At 38.1% G+C, this 26,129-nt stretch overlaps 1 protein-coding gene across 2 annotated transcripts in view; it reads right to left on the bottom strand.

The window, feature by feature from the left end:
* Window positions 1-26,129, bottom strand: part of MAST4 (microtubule associated serine/threonine kinase family member 4) — a 298,871-nt gene that overhangs the window by 212,747 nt on the left and 59,995 nt on the right. Inside the window, exons 2-3 of one of the 2 annotated variants that reach the window (XM_074568788.1) lie at window positions 23,905-24,058; window positions 7,834-7,955 (exon numbers count right to left, since the gene is read on the bottom strand). In XM_074568788.1, the coding sequence (XP_074424889.1) occupies window positions 7,834-7,955; window positions 23,905-24,058 (276 nt within the window). Of the gene's footprint in view, window positions 1-7,833; window positions 7,956-23,904; window positions 24,059-26,129 lie in introns of those variants that run through there. The other variant, XM_074568789.1, reaches the window with a different exon arrangement.

Genomic DNA, 26,129 nt, shown 5'->3' with positions numbered 1-26,129 from the left:
TTTAGGTGTTTAGAGTTTCAGTATTTGCACTTCTGTTAAATGAAAACTGCCACAGCAGAAATCAAGTTTTCTACAGTGATAATTACTCTCAAGCAGCATCAGGAAGAAAATTTCTACAATGCTCAAGATTAAGTTTCTTGACAGTACATAGTTTCACTATTAAAGTTCAGATCAGTGGAGCAGTACCTTATCCTCCACAGCATTTTTTTTAATTAATCATCTCATCCTAATTATGCATAGATATGAAATTCCTAAGACCATGAAGAACAGTGAGAGAGGTTGAAACTGCCCCATAAGAACTCCAAATAACACCCTAACCTACTGCTACCTACCTAGGGAACACGGGGACCACTCACTTTGAGGTTATCAACACCTCTTACTGTGCCTTCAGATCCTGAATTCAGACTTCAGATCCTGAATTCAGACAGACATGTAGACAATGATTTTCCCACACTTAGAACGGTATTCCCCCATGCCTACTTGTTCTCATTTATTTTAAAGTCAGAGCTGTGAGTGACATTCGTTCAAAATTTTATCACATACTTCCAAGAGTGGAAATCAGACCATTAACAGCAGATTTGTACATCAGCACACCCTCCCCAAGCAAAGAAGAACCCCCTTGCAACTTGTTATTAAATATTTTCTCATTAAATGTTAAAAACTGTAGATGAATCAGTGTTTGAATTAACATGTTAACTGACTAGGCAATGAAACCACAGCAGTCAGCTTTCTTCAGCTTTTTGTGATGGGGACCAGGACACAGCATTATAGCTAAATTTTCCTAAATCCATCCCTGTGGCAGTCATTTTTCCTGTCTCTTCTCTTCCTGCTCTCCATGTCCTTTATTACCTCTTTAGCCCCTTCCCATTTCCCTCCCTATAAATCCTTTAAGGTGTTGCAGAAGCTCTTGATCTAAGGACAAAAAAGTCCACCACTATATTGCTGAGTCTTATTCCTTGTTAATCACAGATTGTAACAACAAGCTGAGAAAGCTTGTATTCCCAAAAAGGCATCTAAACTTCAAACACTATAAATGATTACACATCAGTTTCTTCTGGTTGTGTAATTCATTGCCAAACCACCATTGCTCCCTTGTTTCTCATGTGGCTAATTTTACGTGCATGAAAGTTCACGGCCTCACTTTTGTAAGACTTTCCACTTTTTCCAGTTTTTTCTTTTTAAGAGATACTGGCAACACAATTCCAGATGACATTTTAAGATAACCATCACTAACACCACATACAGAGAACTTAAATACCACAGCAGACAGGCAGAATAAGCTCTTATTCAGAGTTACTACTAACATAGTCAGAAGCTTCAGTTCAGGGGGTGAAGCACTACATTTAACCTACCTTACTGATCTCAAATGTGTGGATTCTGCTGACCAAATGAAAATCTGAAAGAATACGGTATGCTTATCTGACAACATAGGCTAAAGAAGACAATTTTAACAGCCCTGGCTTCTTCGTTATCTGTAAGTAGAAACTGGTCCTAGTGAGCCTTTTCACTGTTCAGGGAAAGTCTAGAAAATATAAGCATGGTGTTCGTGTGCAAAATAAGGATGTATTGCTAGCTCCTACATCTGATCTCTATTTATACAATACAGAAGAGAATTATACTTACATTCAGCTCTAATAAACTGTGCAGAGTACTTCGAGTAACATCTCCTTTGAGTTCTAAAACATGGTCACATACATCCTGTCAGTCGGAAGCTAATCGAGGCTGACAGGAAGAGACCTACTTCACCACAAAGTGAATATGTTTGGAAGATATGTTGGATATGCTTGCAAGACTTTTTAACCTAGGTCAGTCTTCTATGAGAGATTATTATTTTACCTACTCTTCTCACTATTCTTTAACTAATGATACTCTGCAGCACAAGATGCATTCTCAATTCTAAGAAATTGAAAGCTCTCTATGGGAACAGAGTTAACCCCAGCCATCACCACTTCTATATTTCATCCACCAAGAGAGAGCAAAAAAAGCACCAGAATTAATAAAGCCATTAGTTTTAATCAGACAGCTTTGGAAAGGAGTCAAACATCTAGAACTCTGTCAAGCAACTGAATCTACAAATGTGTTTTAAAGCCAAATGTGCAGTGATTACTTTAGAAATAATGATATAGACAAATAGAGATAGATCTATATTTGTGAAACAGAGCACCCAGTCATCAACTTCTGTCATCAGTTTGTCAGAAAGCATTGCAGTGTTGTGGCTCTGGACCAGGTCTACACTAGGCTTTTCTGTGTACAAATATTGAGTATAAAGGAGTGCTTATGAAGATGGATGTTCATTTCCCTCTCTCTACTACTAAATTAGAACTAAATACTGAATTAGAACTGCAATTAAGAATTTGTTAGAAGGCAAATACAGACAAAGAAATATGAATGCAAATACATATTCATGGATAAGGAGTTACTGAAATAAAATACACAAGGGAGAACTCTTTAGTCTTAAAAGCTAGAAGCAACTGAAGCACAGAAAACCTGCTACAATTACTCGGCAATATTAGCATTTCATAAGAATAAATACTTTACATTTTAAAAAGATTCTCCGTGATTAGCGTTAGATGTTGAGCTGGTTTTAAGTCAAACAAGAATATGGCATTCAAATCTAAACAATGGGTTAGCATTCAAATGACTTCCTCAGTTCAGACTTGGTAGTTCTGAAATCTAGCTAACTATTTGGGGGAGATTTTATAGATAGACCCAAGATTAGCTACTTAAGCAATTTCTATTACATCTTCTTCAAGCTTCTCACAAGTGCCATGCTTGTACATGCTCATTAACTTGCAGAGTATTAAATAGCTGCTCACAGACACAACCAACAGTCTTAAACATTGAAGACGTGAATTCCTGGACAGGAAGAGCTAACATTTAACGCAAGCCAAGTTTCAGATGCAGGTTCCTCCTGCTCTCTAATAAGTTTAAAAATAAATGCAGCTATGCCTGATACTCATTAGATAAAAATGAATACAGTCAATTAATGATTTGAAAAATTCCCTACATTCTGAAGTAAAACATTTAAATAAAGGCCTTTTTAAAACTATGTGGTATGCCCAAGCAAAACTGATACTGTCATTCACTTATCTAACCAATTACTGTTTCTAAAGAATGTATTTCATTTGTTTGCAATCATTTATTATCTAAGCTATAATTTTGCAGCTTCTCAGGCAACAAATGGCTGTCTTGCATCTGGGGAATAAAACACACAAAAGGGTGTTGGTGTGCTGTTTGAATACATGCAATTACTGGTAGTTACACTCTAATTAGCATAATTAGTTTTGAAACAGTTCTCACAATAACTGTCAACATTATGTCAATTTATCTGAAGTTAATGGCATATTTAACAGACACAGTCATTTTCAGTATTATACCATTTAAAAGAAAGGAGGAGGCAAAGCCCTTTCTGAAGTAAAACTTGTTTTCATAGACAATGAACATTTTTTATTTTGTTTCCTTTCAGCAACCCATCTTATAAAACAGCACTTTCTAAAATTACCACCCTCCAGCTTCCATAAGACCATTCTTACAAATTAACACTGATAAAGTGGCAATAAAGAGCAAATATAAAAAAGTACAGATGCTTGCAAATTCAGTCTTACGTTGTTTTGGAGAAGGAAATGATATTTGGGGGGGGGGGGGGGGGCAGCGTAGGCCAATCAAGAGGTAAATCTTGAAAAAACTAAAAAGGTAAATAGTATGCTAAAAAGAAGCAAATGCTTCTAGTCATACCTAAAACACCCCTTCACTGCTTACTAGGAAAAGGCATAAGCCATTCATAAAGGCCAGTTTTACCCTTTTTCCAGTTTTGGCAAGTTACTAGGTACTACTCACAAGTAGTCAAAGATGTTCCATTATTAAACCAAGTAAAAATTCAGTCATTTCACTGACATCTTGCAAGCTTCCAAGAAGAAATAACATGCCTTTCAGAGTTTGCTTTACTTCATACCATGAATATTCATCTTCCATGACAGAAGGAACAGCCAACCTATGCTCAGTACTTGCCATAAAGCTGAAGTTACACAACTAGTCTTGACTGAATTTAAAAGCCAAGTGTATTATGATGGACATGTTTCATTTGAGGATCTTGTTTAGAGTATGTTTTTATTATGTGGAAATCTCAAAAAGCAAGCTGACATTCAGTAGTCATGAAATAGCCTGTCTTAAGAAGTTCTCTGGACTGTAAGAAGTCTTTACTGTGTTTTGGTTTTTTTTAATTTATATAAAACAGATAAACAAGATTAAAAACCTTATGCCTCTTAAAGTAGGATATTACTTTATTAAAAACCACACACAAAAAAAGACACCACACAGATCCAGAACAGGAGTTTGATATTAATCCATGGTGAAGATAAAGCAAATCTACCCAATTACCCAAATCTACCCAGGTTTTACCCAATTAATTCAGGTAAATTCTTTTCCTTTCATCACATTTATCATCATGTATCATAAAGGCACCTTATGTTCAGGTTTCTACTGTTTTTATTTATGCAGCTATACAGAAAAAGTTAAAAGTCAGGAACTTCACTCAATCCATGCCACTCATCTCAAACTGTCTGAGCAGTTACTTAACCATTTTATAGGCAGAAAGATAAAGTAAATGCTCAGTTTCAGACTCCTTACCATAATTTTAAGCATGTCAGCTTATTAGAATGAAATATTAACAAAAGTGGCTTTATTTCACTTTATTTTTAACTATTTGCCCCAAATTATGCTAGCAGTAATAAAAATGAACAAGTCAAAACAGTAAGTAGTGATGGCATTTGTAAACACTCGTAGAGTTGCACGGGGGCTGGGCGAGAATAGAATTACACCCAAACTTTGGATACTGAATGACGAAGAAACTCTAAGTTAACTCCCAAATCACTTCAGTGGAAACGCAGCCCTTTCAGGGGACCATCCATGTTACCCTGAAACAGAGGCCTGAAGTCAGCCAAGATGACGGGTCGGCCTATAGGGCAAGGAGAGTGAGATAAGTGAGCTCTACCACAGTTTCTTTACACTCCCACAAAACTCAGCACTGAGACACACGCTCTGAATTGCCTTCCAGGAGCATGTGTTATGTTCCACTGACTATAGAGAGGAAGTGACTGACCAGGCCAACACTCGATCTGCGAGAACAGCTACACACCTCAGCTTCACGTTTCTATTTAGTGTTGAAAACATTCCGTATGATTTTCTTAATGCATCTAAGTCTGCGTTAATACCCTCTGCTGACTCCCATCGTCTGCGTGACCACCACAGAACCTGTCATAGATAGCTCAACATGCTCCTGCCAGAAGTAGAAGAGTAACAAGACTATCACTTAGCTACCTCTGAATTAAGAGCCCCCAGCAAATCCAATACACTGCCCATTCATCTGAAAATCAGCCTTCCCCTTACACATTTTTAGCCCACTTACATGGTTCTATACAGAAACAGTATTTTTAAGTTATAACCCAACTGCCTATATTACAGGAGTGAATCATGCATAGCTACTGATCTCAATCTAAAGAAACACCTGCAGCCCATTTTTAATCAATACTGCGAAACTCACTTAAAAATCTATAATTTCCCACAGAAAGGATTTACATCTGACACGGTAAGTAATCTAGGGAAGTTTTTACAAATTATTGACAGAAAAAGGGAAAAGTAAGTCTTTTGTACCTCATATGCAATTCCACTAAACATTAGAATGTATCTTTGAGCTGCTCGCTTGTCGTTCTTGTCTGTACTGGCACTTAATCACTGCCCACAGTCTGGCCCACGTCAGCTGGGTATCAGCCCTAGCGAGAATGGTCAGTCCTAGCAGAGGAACTAATAACGGGGTAATATTTTTTTCAGGTGAGTGAGACACTACATTTAAAATCATTTCAACTTAGACTGAACAGCTATATGGAAATTCTTCATACAAATCTCTTCTACATAAGGTCAAACTCTCCTAAATATTATTAAAATTTCCCATTACTGGAATGTAACAATAGGCCTTCCAAAATCAACTCTGTCAAAGCATAGAACCAAGACAAAAAAAAAAAAAAAAAAAAAAAAAAAAAGGGAGTGATCCCTAACCTCACTTACAGTGAAGTATTTGTCAAAGGAGGCTTAAGAGCAGCTCTGCCTATGTGACAATGTAACATTAACCTCCTTAGGAGGCAAGTCTGATCTACAGTTCCAGATAAGAAATAAATACTTCTGAAGAACCTGCAACTCCATCCTGTGCACAATCTGCTCAGACCTGCGTAGAAGGCTCTTGTCTGCTTTTGCAGCAGCATGAAAGAAGCTGCAGCCAGGCACAGATAAAAGATGTGGAGAGACGTGAAGGAAAAAGTCTATGGCAGACATATATGCCAGAAAACTCGCCAGGTGATGAGTGAAAGGCCCTTAAGGAAGCTTGGCTCACTGAATTTTTCATTAGTCTTGCTTTATGACCATTTAAAATACTTTGTGTCAAAATGATGCTAAATCTTCTTGTTCCTATAGTTTAAGCATTACACCAAAACAAAAGCACGATGTTGCTATTAGCATAGTCATAGTTGTGCAAACAGAATCAAATAGCAACACAGCACTTGTTAATTAGATCATTAGAAGAAATTATTTTAATTCCCAACTACAGAAAAGAAGGAAAAAAATGCACAGTTCTGATGCAATTTAAACTGATTTCTCACCATTCATCTACTTTCAACTATATATAACACAAACACTTCCTTCACAACAAACTATGTTTCTCCTAACAAACTAGAAAACAAAAATGCATCGTTTGATACTTGGTTCTGTGGAAAATATTAGGGCTCAAAGCATAGAACTTCCAACAGAATGAAGTGCTGATAATAAGCATGGAGTTCAATAAACCACATCTGCCCCGAAGAGCCACCACCACTAACCAGAAACCATGATTACATTTATAAGTCCAGGTTTGTTGCACTTGAAGTTAAATACTATTTCAGATAGAGTCAAGGAGAAAACAGCTATCTACATACCAATATGATATGAAAAAGTGCCATAGTGGTATCTGTTCAGCATTTTCTGATCATAGCCCTCTTTAACCCAAACGTTATGTTAATTTAAAAAAAAAAAAAGGCAACTTTTCCCTAGAAAGTAAACATGGATCAGCAAAGTTTTAATAACCATCCAAAAGGCAGAAGCCGGGGGGGGGGGGGGGGGCGGAACATTAATAAAACTTGTCTGCTTTTTTATACAACATGAAATACATTCATTAAAGTAATTATTTGAAGAAAAGTATCGGCTAGCGTACAGGACCCTGCATTAAATTTCATCAGTTCTTAACATCTTAATATAGAGAAGCACAAAGCAGCATAATGGATGCTTGAAAACAAAAAGCTGAAAGTTCAAGTGTATGAGGCATCTTTTTCCCTTTGTCTTCCCGTATCCCTTTATCCAAAAGACTTTATCAAGCTCATGTGTCATACACCCATGTTTTCCTTAGGACGGAGTCCTGAAGAAAGTGGAAACAAAGACATTCATAGAAAAGAATGCTCAGGAGAAAGACAGTTGCCTTCTATTACTGTCTTAAAAAGCATGCCCTTTTTTTTTTTTTAAGGAAAGAAACCATTTAAACACAAACAGCTATATTAATGCAACATTCAGCTCAGATTTTATGCAATATCCAGTAACCCAATTCAGAGTTACTGCTACCATAAGCGTTATTCAGCTGCACTTAACATATTCAGTAATGTTGTATGCAGGAATGCATTAGGTACTTTAAAAATGCAGCTTAAGGAGGAGAGGTTCACCTGGAAATAAACTCTGGTCTGATCCCCATCCTCCCACCAATAGATATAGAGAAGCAATAATTTTTTTTGTACACTCCTAGCTTTGAAAAAAATTACTCACCAAACTAGCAGTAAGTGAAGGTGCTGACTGCCCAAGAGCTTGGTAGTGCATGCGAACAAGATTAGAGGTTTCTGCAGGTTGCCACAGCTGATGTCCAGTTGCATTGGGAAGCAGATACTTGCCTGTCAAGTTAAGAAAGAGTGTGTTAAAATATTAGATGTTGCAGATGAAGCAATGCAATGGACAGAGGTTAACGTAAGATAATGCTCTTACCATTCTAGAACATTTGTTTCTTTCAACGCAGCCCTGACCAGAGGGTATTCCATCAAAACAGAATTCCTACTATTCACTTGCTAGCCCTTCACATCAGCCTTCCACAAGCTACGCTACTCTCAGGCAAATTCATTTTTTCAATATTCTTATTACTGTACCTTTTTCCTACCTAGATACACAATTAATGCAACAACAGATGCAAACATCCAGAACAGTGGGTCTGAACCACAGAAACCCAAATTCTGAAGGCTAGCCAAAAAAAAAAAAAAAAGGTAAAAATAAAAATATGCCACTATCTGCCCCTTGAAGGAAGAAGGTTCTGAGTCCAAGGTACAAAGTGAGGATTACTGGAATAAGGCACTTACTATATGGTTAACAATTACACCACCCTGTCAGTGGGGAATACTCTGCTTCTATTCCAAAATTCCTTATAATCTACTTCATTTTCTTATAATCTACCTAACAGGAATCACTCAATTGCCAAGAAAGTATCCTTATGCAGCATCCCACATAAGGGGAGATCCCCAAGGTGTGGGCCTCAGGTCCTCAGGGAGCAGTTGATACACCCCTCCAGTGGCTGCTGTGCTCCCCGACCAGCGGTGTCATTTTGCTGTGGCCAGCAAGCTCAGACCCACTGCAACAGAAGGTCAGACCCGCCAGTCAAAGCACCACCACTCAGTCTGGATCGTCTCCCCACAAATACTAATTAGGCAGAAAGCACCTCTGTCTCAGGAAGCCCCTGAGCTGCCCAACAGCAGCAGGAAGAATACTCAGGGATTTATATTAAGAGAACAAGCATGTAGAGCGACTGTTTCTTTTTGCTTACTTTCAGCCTCTGTCAAGAAACAGGACAAGAGGTTATAAACTGCTCTTAGCAAATATGTCCACCTTAAGTTCTTAGTTATCTCCAAAAACTATGCAAAAGTGAGACAATCACACTACTAAAGCAACTGACTTCTCTTAGAAGACCAACAAGCTGATGCAATGCAACAATTCAAAAGATTTTTTTTTCCTAAATCAAATTTACATTCAAAACCACAATGCATTACCAAAACCATCTTCCAAACCACACATCCTAAACATTTGTTTCCTGAAATTACTAAATCCCACCTCATTAATCTTGTCAACTCAGAGAACTATGGAGTGGGTATGTGCGTGACCATTGACGCAGGATTTAGAATCACAGAATCATGTTAGCCAGCTAGCCAGGGAAGGCTCAGATTTGCCAGAAAATCAAAGACCTCAGCTTCATAACCTTTTTAACAGCAGACTCACGGAGTTGCTGAGGTCTCTGGAAACTGTCTGTCTTGAGACCTAGACAGTTTCCAAGCAGCAGCACATGATACTCTTTTTAATGCTTCCCAATTAGTCTTCAAAATGTGCTATTGTTCTTTGTTACAGTGGTAAAGCAGAACCCATAGACATTTTTCACCCAATTTGCTAACAGCTTGCCCAAGACTGGAAGAAAAATGTACAACAAAGCTGTGGTTTCTTGCCCAATTACCCAGGATAACATTTTCCAGAACTGGAAAAACTGAATTAATTTCCCATCTGCTGTGTCTGCCTGTTTCTGTCAAATTCTGGTTACCTTTTTACACAGACTCCCACTATTCTCAACTAAAAGGATGCCATAAAAAGCTTAAGGCATTGATTGCAACGTCCACATCTTTGATACACCATTGATGTCAATCCTGGAATATGCCAGTGACATATGCAGTCAGTTACAGCTTATATTTATCACCTCAAAAGATTAATTCCTTCTCATACAGGCAGGAAAAAGAGAATTTAAAAGTGAGTGGAAAAAAATAAGTTACACATACCTTGCATTTAAACGGGTATGTTTTATTTCTTTAATGTTTTCCACATCAAAAGAGGTCTACACATTTTCTTTACTTGCTTTTTGACTCCACTCCCAAGAGTCAATGGTAAGATGAGGTTCTTGGGCTGAAAGCAGACATTTCCTAGTGCTGGGTCCCCAGTTACAAAAATCTCAGGCTAGAACGCAGACTACAAACACTGTAATGAAACTCTGCAAGAAAGCTCCTAACTTCCAGCAAAGTCAAGACAGTTTCAAACAAGACATCGTGTCACTGATAGTACACCAGTAAAATGCTTTGGCAACACCTATTTTGTCACGTAGACATACATTACACAAATCCCTCTTAGAAACTCTGTGTTGTCCCACTCTAGAAGCCACCAACAATTTGCAACTTGATCACTGTACCATACTCTTAGTGCACTTTATCTTCATAGGAATCAATACTTGAAAAGCAATAGTTTTCCTCTGATTGTTAGAACAAAGGAGAATGCAAGCAAGAAAGAGATCTGTTTTAATAAACCTTGTTCTAAAACTAGGGAAAAGCATCACTCTTTGGTTAACCAATGTACTTTCTAGTAGGGGTTTTGAAACTAGTCTCAAATTCCCTTGTCAGACACTAAACCTTTCCCAGGCTGCACTAATGTTCATTTCAGGTGAATCTCACTGAGCTTCCCAAGGGGGAAAAAAAAAAAAAAAAAGTGGAAAGCAATCATTTGTATTTTGTCCACAATTTAATCTAGTTTTAAGTTTTGATCCCAAGCCAAAAAGGTTTCCATAACAAGTCAATGAAATCCTGAAGGACAAATGCATATGAGAAATAAGTGCTATTATTAATGCTCATACTTACTTTTTGTTTTAAATGGGAGCCAGACCCAAAACATGGAGAGTTAATATTGTGATTCCTGTTCATGTCAGCCACTCAGCAGAGCAGAGCACTCTGAACCTTACCATGTGCAGGGCTCTGCTGACACAGAACATCTCTAACAGCCACCTTTTTTCTTTGTCCTTTACAGGCATCTATATTTTACTCAGTTTTTATCTTGCTCAAACATCTGAAAGAGAGTCTAAGATATTTTGGTAGAGAGGCTAGAGGAGAGGCAATCCTACTCTTTATAACAACAAAATCTTGTACCAAGGTCTTCTTTCAACTGCAAGATTTTGCCTGACTGACAAGAAAGCAGAGTAGATTAACTTAGCATCAGAGCCAGTGTCTGCACTGTAAGAATTCACTTAATATCCCACTATTTCTTTTGCAAGATTAACCTCTAGAAATATTTAAAATAATGTTGGAGGGCCTGTGGGGTAGCTAATTAGGGGGTTGACACAATCAAAATTGCCCATGAAAACATGAGCATGTGTGATGCTGGAGTGATCTCTCCTCCCATCTTTACCCCAAACAGGAGCCTTGAGGGCACCACAGACTTCACAATGCACTGAAATTAAGGCCAGAGTAGCAGACTGTCTGGAACTCTAGTTCTTCTTTTCATAGTACATCCATAGATGCTTTTAAACACAGAAATGGCGTATAATAAATATGCTTTCTATAGAAGCAAAAATAGCCATGGCTTATGCGAAAAGATGGTAACAGATAAATCTCTTATCCAAGAAAATAACACTAACCTTTATGCAGAAAGGCACTACCAGAAGATTAGCAGTTACCAACAAGAATGGCAACTCCAACAAAATATTTGGAAAACAACAACTGTACAACTGTACTTTAAATACTGTGCTTCTTAAAATAAGAAGAGTTGGGCATACTTTACAGGAATGCAGTGACGGTTTTTCATTTCCAAAAGCAAATGAACATCCAGATCTTATAGAAAACAAATATTCTTCCAAAACTCAGTCCACTTTCTTTCTGGAATTAGGGTGCCACTGCACTAAAACATCACGCAATAAACAATTCCTGCCCACAATGTGCTAGTCATCAACTCTCCCTGGATTCCTCCATTTTAAAAAATAATTCAATCCCTTCAGACTACCCATTCCCCCTTTTCCTTGATGCTATACTAATTCTACCCTTTTTCCTGCTAGCTTCATTCGAAATTGTATGCATTTTCCCCCTTTTAAATTTTCTTTAATAGCCCCTTGAATTTACACATATCGACACTTTTCCATGCTGTTAAGTGATTTAAATATCAGTACTGCACATAAAACTTAAGCTGAAATGCATTATTGATTTTCACACTGCATTCATTTCTGCCTTCAAGCTTAATGCTCCAAGCAGCTGCTTTCCTTTTTGAGTGAACTGATTCATGGGGGTCAGAGAGGAAGACTTCACCCCAACTGCACCTCATCCCTTCCATCTTAATTCAGCATTTTGTCCCATACACAGCACATAAACACTCCCAGTGTCCAGGGTAATCTCCATCTAGCAACAGACCATTGCCACACTGGTTGTAATTTTCATATTACTTTCATCGGCTATTGATACAGATGAGTCACCTACTGACAGAGGTCCCCTGCTGCTCTCCTATTCAATCCCAAAATGGCCTTTGACTTCCTCCCATGCCTTCTGCAGAGGCTTTGCTGGTACCTCTGCCAACCTTCCTGTGCCTGAAATTATCAAGAGAGCCTAAAGTCACAACACTGTTTGTAACCAATGGCATCTCTTCCCACATCTGAGTTCGATCCCCGTTACTCCAGCACATTTATCAAAATGCATTTTGATGGAAGGTGACTTAAGTTGATTACATAATGGTAATAACTTAGCATTATTTAATGGTATTATGTAATCGTTAGTGGACATAGGGAATATATCACTGGAGTTCAGTGTCATCTTGCCCTTGAACTTCCCTCTCATACATCTAGCTTCCTTTATAATGGATATTTGTAGAAAGCCCAAAGAGAATCTTTGTTACTTCTTACTTCTACTGCATCCACTGTGTGCATACTTGCTGTATGCCTTACTGTATAAGGCCAAAAGAGACCAAAAAACCACACACACTTCCTCAAAGATCAGTCATAGAAGGTGGGCTTTGCTTTATTCTAATTAGAAAAATCTTCCCTACTGTTGAAGGATTACTCTCCTTCCTCTCTCCTTCTCAAATCCATATCCCAATGGGATGGCTGAGAATTACTGAATGAGCTTAAATTTAATACCTATAAATATTCCATTTTCAGTTATAATTTAGAAATTACTTGCCTCAAATCTTCAGCAGTCTGATGCTTTAACAACTGCATATGATGGAGAAAACCTTTTCGCATCCAAATTAAGTTTTTGCCTTTACAAAAGTACTTAGGACAGTATAGATTGCACTGCTGGAAAGTGTGTTTTGTAATTAGTCAAAATGCAAAGATAAATACAGAGCAAGCATCTTGAAAGTTTTTGATGGAAATAGTTTTTAAATTAAAATATTAATAGCAGTTCTCAATTACACAACTGTAAGTGGAAGACCAGCATGTACTTTGTTAAAATGGAAGCATCTGGATTTGGGCTGATGGTAACTATGGACAGTTAGTCCAAAGGAGAAGCTGTGCACATGATTACAGTGTACCACAGACTGAACTGAAGCAAGCATCAATGTGTTTGCATTAGCTGCTGTGAAATAGCAGCCTTCAAAATAGCCTCTTGTCATCCTGACATCATTAAGGCAAGGGCCAAGAAATACTTATCTGACAATTTTAATAAATCAATTATACATATTCGTGACATAAGTACAAGATTATTTAAAAACAACCCAGAAGGCTAGAGTCTTCTCCCTCACTACTTTGAAGTAAAAAAAATAACTGATATTATCTCTAGAACTGACTTCTGTGGTCAAGTCAGATTCGCCAAGCATGATTTCAAGTGGGCTGCTCGTTCTGCATCTCTCTTTGGGGAGCCTTATGATCATGAGCTACTTCAGAGCAAGAGGAACGAGCCATGGTCGAAGACAAAACTGGACCCTTCTGCGGATCGCTCTGGGTCACAGAAATGCACAGAATGGAAACGCAGTTGGGTACTTCTCCCTCTTCCTAATACTTCTGCTTTTCTCCCAAAAAAACAGTTAATTGACAGGTCTCACTGCAAATGGAGGAAAGACTGAAGCCACCCCTCTGCCACCTCGGCTCCCCAGCAGCAGCCCCAGCACGTGGCAGAGCAGCCGCGGCCACACACGAATGGCCCAGGCAGCAGGGGCAGCAGGAACGGGAAACCAAAGCTGGGGGCAACATACCGTCACCTCCGCTCCCTCCCACAGATACGTGAAGCCTCACTACAGCTTCAGAAACCTGCCAGGTGAAAGACGAAGAGCCTCCCACATTAGTATTTTACCATCAGGTTAGAGCACTCTTGCTTTATTGCTTCAAATTTAACTGCTGCAGACAGCCCAGCTGTAGGAAGAGATGTGGAGGCTGTAAATTTTAGGGTCTATTCTCACATCAGAAGGGGGAGGGGGGTGGAATTAAAGCCCATAATTCCCATTAGCAGTAATTGGAAAGTAAAAGAATTTTAGATGGATTTAACGCCATCATTAGGAAACTTTTCAATATTTTGCCTATTCTTTTACTGTAGCTGCATCAACAAACTTTACTTAAATTTCAAATGACTGCCATCAGGCGAAAAAGTTACCATTTTATTCATGCCTCATTTATTGCCCACGACTTAAGAAAATTAGCACGTTTTGTACATGATTCAGCTGCACATGGTTGAAGTTAATGGACAATGCCAATTTCCAGTCTCATGCAAGAGGTGAAATTTTTCTTTCAACCAATCTGTCCACTAAACATAACATTACTCAGTTAAGCCTATAATTTCAACTGACTCGATTATAATTTCTTTTGTTAATGTGCAAGAAGCCTTTGTAAAAAATCTTATTACATTTATTACAGATTTTTCACTTTTTGATGCCCTACGAAATCTCCTTAAAACGCTCTATCTTGGTTTCACTTTCTAAAATTAGATGAAGAAGTGGTTATATGGTCATGCATAAAATAAATGTGGCCCACTAAAGGCAAAACTTTGGGGTGCAATTATAGTATTAAAAAAAAGCCACAATAGATCTGTCTTAAAATTTCATGAATATTGGCAAAACTGGAACTGGAAAAGGACACATCCATTTTTGGACCAGAAACTAGTAGGATGCACGTTTAGATCTGTATCCAAAAAAAAGTGTGTGTGTGTGTGCGCGTATATATGTATATATATAAACACAAATAATCAAGCCTACTTTAACTACAAAGGTATTCAGAATCAAGACTGTTTATAACTGAATTACCAAGAATAAGTCGTCACATGCAGTTAGCTTTCCTCCCAGCAATAAATATAATTTCCATGCTTGGAACAAATTTCTATCACTGAAAAGACACTTAAAAGACAATACAGACTTTTGCTCACATGGAAGTTACTCAAAGTTCCTCTGCTAACAGATACTCACTGAAGTGACATTTATATTTTGACTATTTGCAATCTATTACTGAAATACTGGGACAGCAGTGAAATATTTGAAAGGCATTTGGGATCTCCAGCAATTCTCTCTAGTTTTATTTAGATTTAGGGGGTGAGGGCAGTGTTTGGGTTTTGGGGTTTTGTTTTTGTTTGGGCTTTGAGGTGTTTGCTTTTTAATTTCCCATACCAAAAATGTCTACTGCAATAGCAGTGTTATCCAGCTAGTGACACTGATATGTACATGATAAAAAAACCCTATAGCCTGAAGTTATCTTTTACTGTCTACTTCCCTGGCTCCCAACTCCACTGAAATACAACTCAGCAAAATAATTAGTTGGAGACATCTTATTTATCAGTGAGCTCAGAGATGGGCACATTCTGCTGCTTCCTTTTCTTTATCTTACCAACAAATAGAGCTTTTTTCCCATACTTCTAACAAACTTACAGACTGATGGTCCATTGTACAACACAACCCTCATACATTTATTCCTGCTTCTCTTTCACCCTTTTCCCCAGTTTAGACCTGTTCTCGAAAAATCTGAAGGGCCAGTTCTGAAACTGTGATAATAGGTGAAAAGACAGAAATTTAAGGTTCAGACTGAATGCATGAAGATACCAAAAGCAGGTTAAATAAGTGATGATGAGGCAGTTGTATTGCTCCTTCTGATATAGTCAATTTTGCAAAAACAAGAATCCTGCACACCAAGAGCTCAGAGACAACTCTCATCTGTAACTCTAGATACTGTCAGACTTGCTACCAAGCTGTGCCTAGAATACATATGCTATAATTTTAAGAACTTCAGAAAATTCACCGTTCCTCAGTTCAACCACTACATGAGCAGCTACTTCAGCTAGCTGCCAATATTCTTGGCTCCCAACTCTCTACCATCTCAACATTTCGTTTTTTGCTACCTGCTTCATAGAAATTATAAGATACGAAACAAACATCTTCCATTGCACTATGAAGAAAACGCACAGCAACTCTATTACGAATGACAAGCACAGTGATACGGCAACATGCTACTTTCTCTACAGTCCCTACTATGACCCGTATTTTTGTCTCACATAGACTTTGTTACACCAAATAATTAAATAAATTATTTGTAACTATATGCTCACCATCATTTTTCAACTGGTGAATTTTCCTAATAGAAAAGCTTGCCCCTGTTTTCACTGGAAAACATCTATAAACTTTTCCATTCAAGCCTTCAACCTTCATTCTAACAATTAAGTATCGAAAGCACTTTTCAGTCTTCTCAAAAATTTCTCAAGCTGTATATTCAGCTTATGTTAAGGTATCCACCTTGAAGCAGGCAAGTATAATTTCCCTTCACAACATCCACTCCAGAGTGCCCACAGGTGAAGACGGAAGACTGAAGTCTCCAGGAGTATGGACAATGTAGTTTTGATGTGCAATAGTAATTTATTTATAAATACACTGTAGAGACAGTTTTGCACTAATGAGCTCAGGTACCAGCAACAATAGGACTGCAGCCTCAGAGAGCTCACATTCAGGTCACCAGCTGATTAAACCCAAGCATTTGACTAAGTCCAGGCAAGTTTGTCCACGTGTGCTTCTACAGTTAGACTGCTACACATAGTTGATCCAGCTAATTCAACAGCTCTTGGGGTATTTCTTGAGGAGCTACAACTCAAACTTCGGAAATTTAATACGCATATTCATTTTCTCCACTTTTTTCTTGTTCCACTATGACAAATGACTCTTAACAACTTTCAAGCTGCTTTTATAAGCATCCCAAAGAGGGTTAAACTCTACTTCTCCATCCTTCAAAACTGGCAACTTGCAAATGTATTTGCTAATTAGGCACTCTACTGCTACAGTTTGCTTTGATCTCAACAACAATCAACTTCTCATGTTCTGATGATACAAGCACGATTAAGCAGCAATCGAGGAGTTAAAGGCAAAATAATGAGACAGGAGTGCAATATCTTCTGTTCTCGTCTCAGACTATTACATGATGCAGACTCCAGACATGTCAATGAATATGGAAATTATCTTGCTATGCGTACAGGGAAGTAAAAATCAAGTCAGCTATGCAGGTTGATTGAAGCCTTAAATGATGAAGGTAACTGACAATGACAAATACAACCTAACGTCATTTCAACCACCAGCGCACTAAGAATCATTTTTACTTCATCTTAGAAGACAGCTTTATATTGCATGCTTTAAAAAAAAAAAAAAAAAAAAAAAGAAAAACACATTTTCTCAGGCATGTAATTATAGAATAGATTGCTTCTATCCCTTTGTACTAATTCTGGAAGAAGTTTAACATGTGGTACGGTGCTTCAAGGAAGCCTTTGAGGAAGGCAGCAAAGAGACTCCAGGACATGCTCTGGGTAGGCAGTGCTACTGAATGAAGCGTGTTGTGCCTGCCCTCATGCACAGCCGGCTGTTGAACTTTCCCACCTTTTGTACTCAGGAACTGAGTGGTGGTGGCACCGGTGCTGGGCTGCCGCCCACCCTCCGCTGCTGTCGGGGACAGCCCTCAGGCAGCTGCAGCTGAAAAGACTTTCTAAACTGAGTACATTCAGTCCCATCATGCATCGCGAAGATGAAAGCAATTCTGAAACATACTTCCGCTCCAATATGCAAGGGTAAGAAAATGCAGGAAGTAAAATTTCCTACAAAAAGGCACGTCTGATAGAGCTTTGGTACTGGCAGGCATCCTCCCCCTGCATTGCACAACATCCCATTTCTGGAGCCAGAGACAGGCCAGAGCCCACTATATCCCTAGAGACAGACATGAAATCACAGAGCTTTTTATGGAGTGGCACGTACATAATTAAGTAATCCCATAATTGGAAGTTGGTAAGCAATTTTGGCATTGTACAGAGGAATTGGGAACAATTCCCCTTACTTACACCAACTGGCCATCGTTAATAAAAATAATCTTTTAAAATTGCTGCTAAAATGATCACATCACAGTTACGACAAGCAGTTGTACGGAATGCAAAGGTACCATTTCCAAAGAGGTTTCAAGGTACAAGTCATGCAATTTTACACCCAACTTTCCCCATCCACCAAGCTGTATCAAATATTTGACATTGTAAGGCCTAATGAGACAATCTGCATTTTCAACAATAGTAATGAAAAAAAAAAATTTATACAGCATAATGTTTCTGAAAACTCTGGATTTCTACCACTGCCAACTGCTTCCCTGTATGAACAGGCAAAACCTCCCCTTCAAAGTCCTGCCAGCACATGCTAACCCATGGATAAGAGAACAGCTTGTTCTTCATGGCCCATAAAGCTGTTGATCTTTCTGCTAATTAGTGTTAGTAGAGTGATGAATCTCTGATGCAAAAAACAGACTGAGAATCCCCAAATTCATTTCAAATCAACAACCAATTAGTTATATGGGAATAGCAATAATTGCTGAGCATATTTGGATGACTGATGACTCAGAGGTGGAAAACTGATCAAAGCAGGAATATTAGAGAGCAAAAAATATATATATCCTAAGATTTCTTAGTTCCTAGCTCTTCACTAGACCATGAGGTAACTTCAGTAATGTAAAGTTCTTTAGGATCTTTGGATTAAAGATTCTATAAAGTGAAATCTGTACGTGTTATGTCACCAGTATTTGTATAAGATCAATTTAAGGTTAGCAAGATAACAGCCCTACCACAATTAGAGACAATTAGCGCAGCATGAAGTCTGTTTCCAGGCAGTTAGTGATGAGATAAAAGGAGGCAAGATAAGAAGTTAAAACTAGGTAACAAAGTGTATTTTTTTTTCTTTATATCTAACTTCAGAGCTTATCAGTACAGTGTAGACAGTTGAGCTAGCTGCAGCACTCTGCAAAATACAAACTCTTCCCAGCAATATGCTCTCATACCTTTCAGAAGTAGAAACGGAGATAGCAATCTCCAAATGCGGCACCAGAGCCGCTGAGAAGACTGAACAGAGCTGCACCGCACAAGGTGGTGCAAACTGAGGAGCGGCAATGGGACATGAAAGCAAGGCCAATTGGATTTGCGTGTCCGAGTGATTTGCCAGGTTAACCCTCTCTGCTGTAAAAGCTCATTTAATTTCTCATCCTTTCACATTACTTTCTGCCATGAATTCTATTCAAGCATCTCTGAACACAGCAAACTGAGACAATTTAAGCCAAAAACCCTCTGACTGCAGACAGCCCTTTGAAGTTTGTGGAGATCAAGAAAACCAGCCACCACAGAAAAGCAGCTTTTTAATTAAACATCTTTTCCCCTGATTAGAAACAAGTTTTAAAGCCCCAGTCTGTGCACTGTTAGGAATCCTTAAGAAGGCAGGCTAAGGCTAAGGCAAGAGGGATTTAAATACATGTGTACACACAGAAGTCTATTGTCCCAAGAAGAACAGAGCTGACCTGACCTGACCACGCTTTGCTCTCAGTCTGTCCAGCACTCCTCCAACAAAACGACCTTTTCCTTCTGCATTTGATACCGGGCTATTAAATGAGTAGCTACAGCTCAGCTTTGCGACAGGGCTTATTCTGCAGTTCAGCAAACTGCACAAGGATTGCGTTTTGCACTATCTGTGCCACAAGCAGAACTTCTACAGCTCCAGTTTACTTCCCAGGTAAAGGATGTCACAAGCACTGTTACGGGAACATGTGTGCACAGGGAAGGGGAAAGCTGGAGCAGGAGAGGGTTACAAGGCACAAGCAGCAGAAGAGGAGAAAGGCAAATGCTCATTATTGTTTATGTGTTTTTGCTAGCTAAAACTTTATAACCCTTTGGAAACATTACATTTATATTAAAAGAGGAAATGGTTATAAATTACTTCCAAATACTTTTACGCTGAAGTTCTTTATCTTATGAATGCTTATGTTTAGCAACCCACACTATGAAAAACTATTTTTCATCCTTTCTTTCTATTAAGCAGTACTGCTAGCACTTAAACCAAGAACTATTACAGTAGATTTGCTAGACTAATAGCAGGCCACATCCAATAAAGGGTTTTAATTCCAAATCCCGTCTCTCTTTCTCCAAAAGTCCTCCTCTTCCCCCCTCTTTGTGAATGAAGATTAAGGAAAGCAATACTGTTGCAACAATTAGACTGAAGTGACTTTTCCAAAATAGAATAGCATGGTGTCTCCAGGAAGCAGTATTCATTTCTTTTATTGGCCAAATTTTATTTAATATCAGTGGTTCCCTAGCGATTTTCAACAGGAAGCAATAGTAGATTTATTCTCCAAAACATTGATTTAATTTTCTTCAACTCCAAAGAGTACTCTTTGCTTGTCATTGAAAACGTGTGGTTGTTAGATTGCTTAAAACTGAGCAATTCAGGGGAAAGGGAGAAAAAAAAAAAAGAAAAAAAAAAGAGTGGGTTCCAGTTTCCCTGAAGCTGTCTAGAATGTAAGTTCAGCTTCTATCCCACATCTCCAAGTTTTCAAACCTCCTCTCCCTTATGTTGATTTCCCACTGGAAAGACCTTGTACATCATTATCCATTTTTCTTATATTCCTATATAAAGAGTTTTGTAATTTACTGTAGCCAATTCAGAGTAGTAAGTTCTCAGTAACTGTAATCCTTCACATTTTATAAGTCTCATTCAATATATTGCAACAATATAGATTTTATTTCTTCTCATGCCATGCATAGCATTATCCCCTCTTGTAAAGCCCAATAAACTAATTTATTTGGTATCTATTCCCAGAGATAAAAACTCTATCTATTTACCTCAATTAGTATTCAGCCCTGCAGGATTTGAACTATCTTGTTTTATATAAACAAATTAAATTTTTATTTTTGTTTTTATCATTAATGCTACTTATGCTCTATGGCTCAATAATATTGCGGTTTTAACAGCAAAGGGAGAGTCAAAGTAACATATAAAGCACACTTACTTTTTCTAACATTTGGAGTGAGCAACAAGCATCAGCATAGGAATACTCTGCAAATTTGTAAGATACTCCCACTTAATGTATTTCTAGGAGTTTAGCAAAGGTGACATTTTTGAACAACAGCGGTATAGACTGTACCTTAAACCATTTCAAAAGTACCTTTCTGAACTATTTTCCAATGGAATTATACCCATTGTTAAGACAGCACTTAAGTTAAAAGAGTATCAAAAGCAATAAAACAGAAGAATGAAGACAGTAATCACTGTAAAGTGGTATTAAAACTCAAGTACTTTTCCAAATGACAGGTCTCCAAATATTATTTTTTTTCCCTTTTGGACTATGAGTATCTTTTCAGAAACGTTAAGACTCAACAGAGATTAGGGAGAGGATGTGTGAGCACGGAAGTAAACCCAAACCAAGGATGTGTCAGCTTACTCATTTTAATGGAAGGCCTTCTCATGCCCCCCTTGTTTTTTTGGGTTTTTTTGGTTGTTGTTTTTTTTTTTTTAATGATACTGTGATTTTTGTAATTTCAAATTGGAGCAGTGAGCCACTCTTAAGCATAAAGAAACTAAAAAAACCAAGCCAAAACTTAAGTATGTAAAAAAAGGTACGTAAATACTAGTCCAACGTAACACTGAAATGATTAACTTCAGATAACTGAGCATTTGAAACAATTCTAGGAAACAGTTCTCTATCTGCAGCAGTTTCTTCAAAATCAATTTTTTTAAAAAAAAAATTTAAAAAATTTAGATTTTAAAAAATTTAAAAAATCTTTAAAAAAGAATATTACGAACCTTCTGTCATGAGAATGACTTTGATTAATTTAATCAGTATCATGAAAGCTGTTAAGATATTTAAATTATTTTAAGATACCAAAGCCTTAGCGTATTCAGGTTCATTTAAAGTGCATTAGTAATGAAGCAGTTTAACATCATTGCACACTATATTCCAAAATCCTGACATGAAACCCTGCACAACATATTACAAGCAGGCAAAAAACATATCCATTTCCCTTGATAAAGGCCTCAAGCAATAATTCAAACACAGAAATAAAGACCAGAGACTACAGCAGCAGAGCACATTTGCCTTGTTTGTTTTTTATTAGTCTGCCTTCTCCCTCTTTATCTGGAGGGCTTCTATGGGAAACTTGAATTTTTAAAGACGGTCACCCTACTTTAAAGTTAAACAAAAAAGAAATTAAAAGCCCATACCAACTCCTGCTGAAATAAGTAGTGTGCTGGCACTTCTTTGTTTCAGTAAAACACTAGTTTGGTCTACACTTCCAAGTTTTCAGAGCAGTAACATTCCAGAGAGGACGGAGAGTTTACAGATATGGTTAGCAAAATTGACGCTTCAGACTGCTCTAAGTCACCTATCTTTTCAGAAAAGCCTATACAGATCACAAATACTCTTCTATTGTTTTTGAAATCTTCATAATACAACTCCTGATAAAAAAGAAACAGCAAATCTTACCCTAGGGACACTAAAAATGATTATGTGCTGATGTGACTCAGGAAGTACCTGTAGTAATATCTGTCTTTCCTTCACATAAGATATAAGATATTTTTTTAAGTAACTTAGGTTAAAAAAAAGTATTATTTGTCACTCAGAGATGTTCTAGGCAATTCTAAGCTACTGATTACAGACAGACAGAAGTATTGCAATAGTTTCTCGGAGCTTCTTCCAGTGTAAGGAAAGGGAGAGGGCTGGGAAGGAAGTGAGAAAAACAGATGCTTTAAAAGCATTTCCTAGACATTTACGGCAAAAGAGTCAGCTCTATCCACTGTGGCACCATTTTTCATTCCTGAGCAAAACAACTCCGAACAATATACAGAATTTAGAGATAGAAGACAGTCACATCTCAAGTAAATGCTATTTCACCTTCCTCTAACCTGAATTCCACCTGTTTGATTTTGATATCAATCAACATCACTTCAACAAATGAAGCAAGATGTTGAGTTTCAAATTCAGATCCCTTCCACTAAATTCACTGAAATCTATTGTCCCTCTCACCAAGTACTTAATATCCTGTTAATTTCAAACTGTTGGAAATTGTGCAGTTCAGGAATATATTTAATTGCCAAATTCTAGTGAATTTTAAAATTCTTTTTCTTGAAATACACAAAGCAAGTGCCAGTTAACCTGTCCCAACGTCATTTCACTCCAGACTCACCAACAATAACTTTCAGTGATTGCCACAGACATACAGCTCCCAGGACACAATCATGATTTCAGCATCTGGCATCTTCTACAGATGCTACCAGGGCAGGGAGGGCCTGAGCCCTCCTCAAGCATCCTACTACCTCGCATGGCTCTACGGAGGAGAAGTTACGGTCCACAGCCAGTGGCATAGCTGGCTAGCTATGCCTCTCCTCCCCTGCAAGGACTCCACCAGATAAATGAGGCCAAACTGCTTTTACTTTAATAAAGTCAAGTCTAAAGGGACCATCTGTGCCCTTCAGCTCCTTAAGGAAATAAGATCTATGTGATCCCATGGATGAAGGCCTGTAAGCACATCTCAAACAACCCTTAAGCCAGCAAACTAAGTCAGTAAGATAAATGCCATATTCCTGAAAATTTTAGGAAATAGCTCATTTTCAGCCATGTATCAGCACCCCATGGAGGAAGAGTCTTAAACATGAGCTCACCCCAGCAACAATCAGAGAATCCATGTGGAAGAGACTTTATGGAAACTCCAGGTGGATCTTCCACCTCTCCCAAAGCCTTCGGCCACAAGGCAAACTCCAGGGGTCAAGGCGCCATCAGCTCCACAGCTACTAAACCTCCAGGTGACATTACAAACAGCCCAAACTCACCAGTCAGAGCTCCTCCAAGGCTTCCTCTTCTGAGTTGTCTCCCATCTTCACTCAGCTGCCTCTTAAATTTAGAAGATTTTCTAGGGCCAGAAGAGACTTCAGGACTGCTGGATTTTCGAAAAGGCAGAGGTGGGGGGGACAATATGTGATCAAGCTGCAAAGAAACAGAGAAAAAATTATGTATACATACTGTTTAAATGCTTACCTTCATTGAAAAAAAATCTAAGTTACCTTTACCTAAAGAAGATGACAGCATTTGGAAAAAAAGAAGCGTTTACAAAGATCTTAAGCTAATTAAATTGCTAACTGAAACTGAAGATTTGCCAAGTGCCAAATTTGTGGTTGGATGTCTTAGAAAGCCATGCCCCTGGTGTACAGCTCACACCACCTCCAACCACACTCTTCACATTAGGAGCGTTTTTTTGCAGTGGTCCCATCTCAAGGTACAAGAGATCAGACTTCATCTTACTCAACCTTCCATAAAGCAGTCTTTTTGCAGCTATGAACCATCTCACCTTGCAACCCGTAAGATCTGCTCTTGCCAACATTTTTCCTTGGCAATATCTCCCCAGCTTCATGTGAGAAGTCACTAGATGGCACTGTACTATCAACAAAATGCAAACCACTGCCCAGTCTAAGGAAACACTGACAAATAGATTTATCAATGCCGGCGCACACACACAAAAAAAAGTTTAAATTATCCTGTTTATAAAACAGGCATTCTTTACACTGACTTTGAAATATGCATAAATAAATATAGATCCTCATTCTTCAAATTCTGTTCCTGTCATCATTCTTTCCTAACATTTTAGCCCTCTGGTTTTGATAATACATTGAATGTCTCAATATTTGATTAAATTCACAAAAACAAAATTAAAAGCAAGTGAGAAAATATAGGTAAAGGAAGAGAACGGGATGTGAGTAATCAAAGTAGAAAGAGTTTTACAAGCATCCCTCTCCTTAAAATGGTGCAGTCACATGGTGTCACTATTTTGCAAACCATAAATGTTTTTCTGTAACATTTAAACCCTGGCTCTTATCACAATTTCAGGAAGCCAAGCACATCAAAGTCTTCAAGATTTTTACAATTCATGTAGTGAGACTTATCAGCCAGACAATCTACATATCACCAGCATACCCAACTGCTTCATCCTCTGTCCGCTGAAAGGAAGGAGTCAAGGTCACCACAGTCACCCATGAAGATGCACAGTGAAGCCCATTTTTGCTTAGTTAGTCCCACAGTGAAGTACTGTATGCCCCACAAAGCATTTTGAATCCCACGTTTAGAGTTTCCATTCTATTTAATATTTCAGGTTAATTAGTGTTTAGTTTTGGGTTTTTTTTAAATCAGATCTGCAGCTTATTGGAAGTGTTTGCAGACACACACTTCCAAAGCATCAAGAAACAGTGTTTTCTGAATTTGCTTCTCTAGCATATTAAGACTCATTCATGTTCACAACAGACACTGAAGTAACTGATGAACTCACAGCCCATGCCTTTAGCAATTTCCTGAATTGATAAGTTTCAGGGTCATAAAGAATATTTAATTAACCATTATTACCATTTATCTTTTAGAAACTCAGGTATATCACAAGTATTTCTATTTCCAAGTGCTAAGACACCTCACAAGGTGAATTTACAAATTAGTTTAAAAGGAAACGACTGACAATGGCTGGCTCCTGACAAACATTATTTTGAGATTCTTTCACATAAGTCTATAAGCAAATACTCAAAGGGCTTGCTGACTGATGGACAGCAATGATTGCACAATGCTGCACTTCAAATGACTCCAAGCTTCTGACAATGACATGATCTGATCAAGGCTTTAGTTGAGTTATTGGCAAAAATTCACGCACTTTCTTAAAACAGGTTCATACTTCGAAGTAACCAACCACTTTTTAAACCTCTTTTTCCTGGCATAAGGTTCAACATAACTTTAAACAACAAAAAGCAGCAGAAGAAAAAAAATCAACAAAGGCACTAAGGTCCCTGCACATTATCACTGAAGTCTACACAACAGAATTAGTGCCTTCCACCCTGTCACCCTTTCCACTTATAACCAGGTATATAACGTTTATGGCTGCTCAAGACGCTCCCGCAATGAACAAACTTGTGCATTCCACGACATGCAGTCAGATCACAAAAATCATTATTTCCAATTACGCTGTGCTCCTTTTCCACAGCTTTCAAGGTTTCAGAAGAAACTTTAACATGGGGGTATAGTA

Source organism: Larus michahellis, chromosome Z (genome assembly GCF_964199755.1).
Source record: "Larus michahellis chromosome Z, bLarMic1.1, whole genome shotgun sequence".
NCBI classification, from domain to species: domain Eukaryota; kingdom Metazoa; phylum Chordata; class Aves; order Charadriiformes; family Laridae; genus Larus; species Larus michahellis.
The sequence above is the reverse complement of the archived record's forward strand: the minus strand, read 5'-3'. Positions and strand labels throughout refer to the sequence as shown.